General features: G+C 51.5%; 1 protein-coding gene across 1 annotated transcript; it reads left to right on the top strand.

Annotated features, from left to right (window-relative positions):
- The first annotated feature begins 3,132 nt into the window (after positions 1-3,132).
- Positions 3,133-9,286, top strand: LOC129856123 (mucin-5AC-like). The gene is made up of 3 exons (XM_055924229.1): positions 3,133-3,155; positions 3,401-4,420; positions 9,241-9,286. The coding sequence occupies exons 1-3, from the start codon at positions 3,133-3,135 to the stop codon at positions 9,284-9,286; spliced, it is 1,089 nt and encodes a 362-aa protein (XP_055780204.1).
- Positions 9,287-9,439: the final 153 nt, after the last annotated feature.

Below are 9,439 nucleotides of genomic sequence, written 5' to 3'. Positions count from 1 at the left end.
CCACAGCTGTTCCCACAACAACCACAGCTACTTCCACAACAACCACAGTTGCTCCCACAACAACAACAGCTGCTCCCACAACAACCACCACTGCTCCCACAACAACCACAGCTGCTCCCACTACAACAACAGCTGTCCCCACAACAACAACAGCTGCACCCACAACAACCACAGTTGCTCCCACAACAACCACAGCTGCTCCCACAACAACAACACCTGCTTCCACAACAGCCACAGCTGCTCCAACAACAGCCACAACTGCTCCCACAATCACCACCACTGCTCTAACAACAACGACAACTACTTCCACAACAACCACCACTGCTCCCACAACAACCACAGCTGCTCCCACTACAACAACAGCTGTCCCCACAACAACAACAGCTACACCCACAACAACCACAGTTGCTCCCACAACAGCCACAGCTGCTCCCCCAACAACCACAGTTGCTCCAACAACAACCACAACTGCTCCAACAACAACGACAGCTACTTCCACAACAACCACAGGTGCTCCCACAACAACCACAGTTGCTCCCACAACAACCACAGTTGCTCCCACAACAACAACAGCTGCACCCCAAACAACCACAGTTGCTCCCACAACAACCACAGCAGCTCCCACAACAACCACCAATGCTCCCACAACAGCCACAGCTGCTCCAACAACAACGACAGCTACTTCCACAACAACAACAACTGTCCCCACAACAACAACAGCTGCACCGACAACAACCACAGTTGCTCCCACAACAACGACAGCTGTTCCCACAACAACCACAGCTGCTCCCACAACAACCACAGTTGCTCCAACAACAACCACAGCTGCTCCAACAACAACGACAGCTACTTCTACAACAACCACAGCTGTTCCCACAACCACCACAGCTGCTCCCACAACAACCACATCTGCTCCAACAACAATGACAGCTACTTCCACAACAACCACAGCTGTTCCCACAAAAACGACAGCTACTTCCACAACAACCACAGTTGCTCCCACAACAACAACAGCTGCTCCCACAACAATCACCACTGCTCCCACAACAACCACAGCTGCTCCCACTACAACAACAGCTGTCCCCACAACAACAACAGCTGCACCCACAACAAACACAATTGCTCCCACAACAACCACAGCTGCTCACACAACAACAACCACTGCTCCCACAACAGCCACAGCTGCTCCCACAACAACCACAGTTGCTCCAAAAACAACCACAGCTGCTCCAACAACAACGACAGGTACTTCCACAACAACCACAGGTGCTCCCACAACAACCACAGTTGCTCCCACAACAACAACAGCTGCACCCAAAACAACCACAGTTGCTCCCACAACAACCACCACTGCTCCCACAACAACCACAGCTGCTCCCACAACAACCACAGTTTTTCTAACAACAACCACAGCTGCTCCAACAACAACGACAGCTTCTTCCACAACAACCACAGCTGCTCCCACAACAACCACAGCTGCTCCAACAACAACGACAGCTACTTCTACAACAACCACAGCTGTTCCCACAACAACCACAGCTACTCCCACAACAACCACAGTTGCTCCAACAACAACCACAGCTGCTCCAACAACAACGACAGCTACTTCTACAACAACCACAGCTGTTCCCACAACAACCACAGCTGCTCCCACAACAACCACAGCTTCTCCCACAACAACCACTTCTGCTCCAACAACAACGACAGCTACTTCCACAACAACCACAGCTGTTCCCACAACAACCACAGCTACTTCCAAAACAACCACAGTTGCTCCCACAACAACAACAGCTGCTCCCACAACAACCACAATTGCACACACAACAACCCCATATGTTACAAAAACAACGACAGCTACTTCTACAACAACCACAGCTGTTCCCACAACAACCACAGCTGCTCCCACAACCACCACAGCTGCTCCCACAACAACCACATCTGCTCCAACAACAACGAAAGCTACTTCCACAACAACCACAGCTGTTCCCACAACAACCACAGCTACTTCCACAACAACCACAGTTGCTCCCACAACAACAACAGCTGCTCCCACAACAACCACCACTGCTCCCACAACAACCACAGCTGCTCCCACTACAACAACAGCTGTCCCCACAACAACAACAGCTGCACCCATAACAACCACAGTTGCTCCCACAACAACCACAGCTGCTCCCACAACAACAACACCTGCTCCCACAACAGCCACAGCTGCTCCAACAACAACCACAGTTGCTCCAAAAACAACCACAGTTGCTCCAACAACAACCACAGCTGCTCCAACAACGACAACTACTTCCACAACAACCACAGGTGCTCCCACAACAACCACAGTTGCTCCCACAACAACAACAGCTGCACCCAAAACAACCACAGTTGCTCCCAAAACAACCACCACTGCTCCCACAACAGCCACAGCTGCTCCCCCAACAACCACAGTTGCTCCAACAACAACCACAGCTGCTCAAACAACAACGACAGCTACTTCCACAACAACCACAGCTGTTCCCACAACAACCACAGCTGCTCCAACAACAACCACAGCTGCTCCCACAACAACCACAGCTGCTCTAACAACAACCACAGTTGCTCCAACAACAACGACAGCTTCTTCCACAACAACCACAGCTGCTCCCACAACAACCACAGCTGCTCCAACAACAACGACAGCTACTTCCACAACAACAACAACTGTCCCCACAACAACAACAGCTGCACCCACAACAACCACAGTTGCTCCCACAACAACGACAGCTGTTCCCACAACAACCACAGCTGCTCCCACAACAACCACAGTTGCTCCAACAACAACCACAGTTGCTCCCACAACAACAACAGCTGCTCCCACAACAACCACAGTTGCTCCAACAACAACCACAGCTGCTCCAACAACAACGACAGCTACTTCTACAACAACCACAGCTGTTCCCACAACAACCACAGCTGTTCCCACAACAACCACAGCTGCTCCCACAACAACCACTTCTGCTCCAACAACAATGACAGCTACTTCCACAACAACCACAGCTGTTCCCACAACAACCACAGCTACTTCCACAACAACCACAGTTGCTCCCACAACAACAACAGCTGCTCCCACAACAACCACAATTGCACACACAACAACCCCATATGTTACAAAAACAACCACAGCTGCTCCCACAACAACCACAGCTGCTCCCACAACAACCACAGCTGCTCACACAACAACCACCACTGCTTTAACAACAACCACAGCTGCTCTAACAACAACCACAGCTGCTCTAACAACAACCACAGCTGCTTTCTCAACAACCACATCTTCCCTAACAACAGTCACAGCTTCTCCCACAACCAACACAGCTGTTCCACAAACAACAACAGCTGCTCCCACAACAACCACCGCTGCTCCAACAACAACGACAGCTACTTCCACAACAACCACAGCTGCTCTCACAACAATCACAGGTTCCCTCATAACAACCACAGCTGCTGCTACGACAACAACAGCTGCTCCCACAACAACCACAGCTGCTCCCACAACAACCACAGCTGCTCCAACAACAACCACAGCAACTTCGACAACAACCACAGCTGCTTCCACAACAACCACAGTTGCTCCCACAACAACCACAACTGCTCCCACAACAACCACAGCTGCTCCCACAACAACCACAGCTGCACCCACAACAACCACAGTTGCTCCAACAACAACCACCACATCTGCTCCCACAACAACCACCACTGCTCCCAAAACAACCACAGCTGATCCCACAACAACAACAGCTGTCCCCACAACAACAACAGCTGCACCTACAACAACCACAGCTGCTCCCACAACAACCACAGCTGCTCCCACAACAACCACAGTAGCTCAAACAACAACCACAGCTGCTCCAACAACAACGACAGCTGCTCCCACAACAACCACAGCTGCTCCCACAACAACCACCACTGCTCTAACAACAACCACAGCTGCTCCCACAAGATCCACATCTGCTCCCACAACAACCACAGTTGCTCCAATAACAACCACAGCTGCTCCAACAACAACGACAGCTACTTCCACAACAACAACAACTGTCCGCACAACAACAACAGCTGCACCCACAATAACCACAGTTACTCCCACAACAACCACAGCTGCTCCCACAACAACCACAGTTTCTACAACAACACCCACAGCTGCTCCCACAACAACCACAGCTGCTCCCACAACAACCACAGTTGCTCCAATAACAACCACAGCTGCTCCAACAACGACAGCTACTTCCACAACAACAACAACTGTCCCCAAAACAACAACAGCTGCACCCACAACAACCACAGTTGCTCCCACAACAACCACAGCTGCTCCCACAACAACCACAGCTGCTCCCACAACAACCACCACTGCTCCTCCCACAACAACCACAGTTTCTCCAACAACAACCACAGCTGCTCCAACAACAACGACAGCTACTTCCACAACAACCACAGCTGTTCCCACAACAACCACAGCTGCTCCCATCACAACCAGCGCTGCTCCCACAACAACAACAGCTGCACCCACAACAACCACAGTTGCTCCCACAACAACCACAGCTGCTCCCACAACAACCACAGTTGCTCAAACAACAACCACAGCTGCTCCAACGACAGCTGCTCCCACAACAACCAGAGCTGCTCACATAACAACCACAGCTGCTCCCACAACAACCACAGCTTCTCCCACAACAACCACCACTGCTCTAACAACAACCACAGCTGCTCCCACAACAACCACAGCTGCTCCCACAACAACCACAGTTGCTCCAATAACAACCAAAGCTGCTCCAACAACATTGACAGCCACTTCCACAACAACAACAACTGTCCCCACAACAACAACAGCTGCACCCACAACAACCACAGTTACTCCCACAACAACCACAGCTGCTCCCACAACAACCACAGCTGCTCCCACAAAAACCACAGCTGCTCCCACAACAACCACAGCTGCACCCACAACAACCACAGTTGCTCCAACAACAACCACCACATCTGCTCCCACAACAACCACCACTGCTCCCACAAGAACCACAGCTGATCCCACAACAACAACAGCTGTCCCCACAACAACAACAGCTGCACCCACAACAACCACAGTTGCTCCCACAACAACGACAGCTGCTCCCACAACAACCACAGTTGCTCAAACAACAACCACAGCTGCTCCAACAACAACCACAGCTGCTCCCACAACAACCACAGCTGCTCCCATAACAACCACAGCTGCTCCCACAAGAACCACAGCTTCTCCCACAACAACCACCACTGCTCTAACAACAACCACAGCTGCTCCCACAACAACCACAGCTGCTCCCACAACAACCACAGTTGCTCCAATAACAACCACAGGTGCTCCAACAACAACGACAGCTACTTCCACAACAACCACAGCTGCTCCCACAACAACAACAGCTGCACCCACAATAACCACAGTTACTCCCACAACAACCACAGCTGCTCCCACAACAACCACAGCTGCTCCCACAACAACCACAGTTTCTCCAACAACAACCACAGCTGCTCCAACAACAACGACAGCTAGCTCCACAACAACCACAGCTGTTCCCACAACAACCACAGCTGCTCCCATAACAACCACAGCTGCTCCCAAAACAACAACAGCTGTACCCACAACAACCACAGTTGCTCCCACAACAACCACAGCTGCTCCCACAACAACCACAGTTGCTCAAACAACAACCACAGCTGCTCCAACAACAACAACAGCTGCTCCCACAACAACCACAGCTGCTCCCATAACAACCATAGCTGCTCCCACAACAACCACAGCTTCTCCCACAACAACCACCACTGCTCTAACAACAACCACAGCTGCTCCCACAACAACCACAGTTACTCCAATAACAACCACAGCTGCTCCAACAACAACGACAGCTACTTCCACAACAACAACAACTGTCCCCACAACAACAACAGCTGCACCCACAACAACCACAGTTGCTCCCACAACAACCACAGCTGCTCCCACAACAACCACAGTTGCTCAAACAACAACCACAGCTGCTCCAACGACAGCTGCTCCAACAACAACCAGAGCTGCTCACATAACAACCACAGCTGCTCCCACAACAACCACAGCTTCTCCCACAACAACCACCACTGCTCTAACAACAACCACAGCTGCTCCCACAACAACCACAGCTGCTCCCACAACAACCACAGTTGCTCCGATAACAACCACAGCTGCTCCAACAACATTGACAGCCACTTCCACAACAACAACAACTGTCCCCACAACAACAACAGCTGCACCCACAACAACCACAGTTACTCCCACAACAACCACAGCTGCTCCCACAACAACCACAGCTGCTCCCACAAAAACCACAGCTGCTCCCACAACAACCACAGCTGCACCCACAACAACCACAGTTGCTCCAACAACAACCACCACATCTGCTCCCACAACAACCACCACTGCTCCCACAAGAACCACAGCTGATCCCACAACAACAACAGCTGTCCCCACAACAACAACAGCTGCACCCACAGCAACCACAGTTGCTCCCACAACAACCACAGCTGCTCCCACAACAACCACAGTTGCTCAAACAACAACCACAGCTGCTCCAACAACAACCACAGCTGCTCCCACAACAACCCCAGCTGCTCCCATAACAACCACAGCTGCTCCCACAAGAACCACAGCTTCTCCCACAACAACCACCACTGCTCTAACAACAACCACAGCTGCTCCCACAACAACCACAGCTGCTCCCACAACAACCACAGTTGCTCCAATAACAACCACAGGTGCTCCAACAACAACGACAGCTACTTCCACAACAACAACAACTGTCCCCACAACAACAACAGCTGCACCCACAATAACCACAGTTACTCCCACAACAACCACAGCTGCTCCCACAACAACCACAGCTGCTCCCACAACAACCACAGTTTCTCCAACAACAACCACAGCTGCTCCAACAACAACGACAGCTACCTCCACAACAACCACAGCTGTTCCCACAACAACCACAGCTGCTCCCATAACAACCACAGCTGCTCCCAAAACAACAACAGCTGTACCCACAACAACCACAGTTGCTCCCACAACAATCACAGCTGCTCCCACAACAACCACAGTTGCTCAAACAACAACCACAGCTGCTCCAACAACAACAACAGCTGCTCCCACAACAACCACAGCTGCTCCCATAACAACCATAGCTGCTCCCACAACAACCACAGCTTCTCCCACAACAACCACCACTGCTCTAACAACAACCACAGCTGCTCCCACAACAACCACAGTTGCTCCAATAACAACCACAGCTGCTCCAACAACAACAACAGCTACTTCCACAACAACAACAACTGTCCCCACAACAACAACAGCTGCACCCACAACAACCACAGTTACTCCCACAACAACCACAGCTTCTCCCACAACAACCACAGCTGCTCCCACAACAACCACCACTGCTCTAACAACAACCACAGCTGCTCCAAAAACAACGACAGCTACTTCCACAACAACCACAGCTTCTCCCACAACAACAACAACTGCTCCCACAACAACCACCACTGCTCTAACAACAACCACAGCTGCTCCAACAACAACGATAGCTGCTCCCACAACAACGACAGCTGCTACCACAACAACCACAGTTGCTCCAACAACAACCACAGCTACTTCCTCAACAACAACAGCTGTTCCCACAACAACCACAGCTGCTACCACAACAACCACAGCTGCTTCCACAACAACGGCCACTGCTCTAACAACACCAGCTGCTCCCACAACAACCACAGGTCCTCCCACAATGACCACAGCTGCTCCCACAACAACCACCACTGCTCTAACAACAACCACAGCTGCTCCAACAACAACGACAGCTACATCAACAACAACCCCAGTTGCTCCCACAACAACGACAGCTGCTCCCACAACAACCACAGCTGCTACCACATCAACCACAGTTGCTCCCACAACTTCGACAGCTGCTCCCACAACAACCACCACTGCTCTAACAAGAACCACAGTGGCTCCAACAACATCCACAGCTGCTCCAACAACAACAACAGCTACATCCACAACAACCCCAGTTGCTCCCACAACAACGACAGCTGCTCCCACAACAACAACAGCTGCTCCCACAACAACCACAGTTGCTCCCACAACAACCACAGCTGCTCCCACAACAACCACAGCTGCTCCCACAACAACCACAGTTGCACCCACAACAAACCCAGATGTTACAAAAACAACCACAGCTGCTCCCACAACAACCACAGCTGCTCCCACAACAACCACAGCTGCTCCCACAACAACCACCACTGCTCTAACAACAACTACAGTTGCTCTAACAACAACCACAGCTGCTCCAACAACAACCACAGTTGCTCCAACAACAACGACAGCTACTTCCACAACAACAACAGCTGTTCCCACAACAACCACAGCTGCTCCCACAACAACCACAGCTGCTCCCACAACAACCACAGCTGCTCCCACAACAAACACAGCTGCTCCCACAACAACCATAGCTGCTCCAACAACAACGGCAGCTACTTCCACAACAACAGCTGTCCCCTCAACAACCACAGTTGCTCCCACAACAACCGCAGCTGCTCCGACAACAACCACAGCTGCTCCCACAACAACAACAACCACAGCTGCTCCCACAACAACCACAGTTGTTCCAACAGCAACCACATCTGCTCCAACAACAACCACAGCTACTTCCACAACAACCACAGCTACTCCCACAACAACCACAGTTGCTCCTACAACAACCACAGCTGCTCCAACAACAACGACAGCTACTTCCACAACAACCACAGGTCTTCCCACAACAACCACAGGTCTTCCCACAACAACCACAGCTGCTCCCACAACTACCACAGCTGCTCCCACAGCAACTACCACTGCTCTAACAACAACCACCGTTGCTCCAACAACAACGACAGCTACTTCCACAACAACCACAGCTGCTCCCACAACAACCACAGCAGCTCCCACAACAACCACCACTGATCTAACAACAACCCCAGCTGCTCCCACAACAACCCCAGCTGCTCCCACAACAACCACAGCTGCTCCCACAACAACCACCACTGCTCCAACAACAACCACAGTTGCTCCATCAACAACCACAGCTGCTCCAACAACAACGACAGCTACTTCCACAACAACCACAGCTGTTCCCACAACAACCACAGCTGCTCCCACAACAACCACCATTGCTCCAACAACAACCACAGTTGCTCCAACAACTATCACAGCTGTTCCCACAACAACCACCACTGATCAAACAACAACCACAGCTGCTCCCACAACAACAACAACTACAGCTGCTCCCACAACAACCACAGTTGCTCCAACAACAACCACAGCTGCTCCAACAACAACCACAGCTACATCCACAACAGCCACAGCTTTTCCCACAACAACCACAGCTGC

This window comes from Salvelinus fontinalis, chromosome 5 (genome assembly GCF_029448725.1).
Source record: "Salvelinus fontinalis isolate EN_2023a chromosome 5, ASM2944872v1, whole genome shotgun sequence".
Lineage (NCBI taxonomy): Eukaryota > Metazoa > Chordata > Actinopteri > Salmoniformes > Salmonidae > Salvelinus > Salvelinus fontinalis.
The sequence above is the reverse complement of the archived record's forward strand: the minus strand, read 5'-3'. Positions and strand labels throughout refer to the sequence as shown.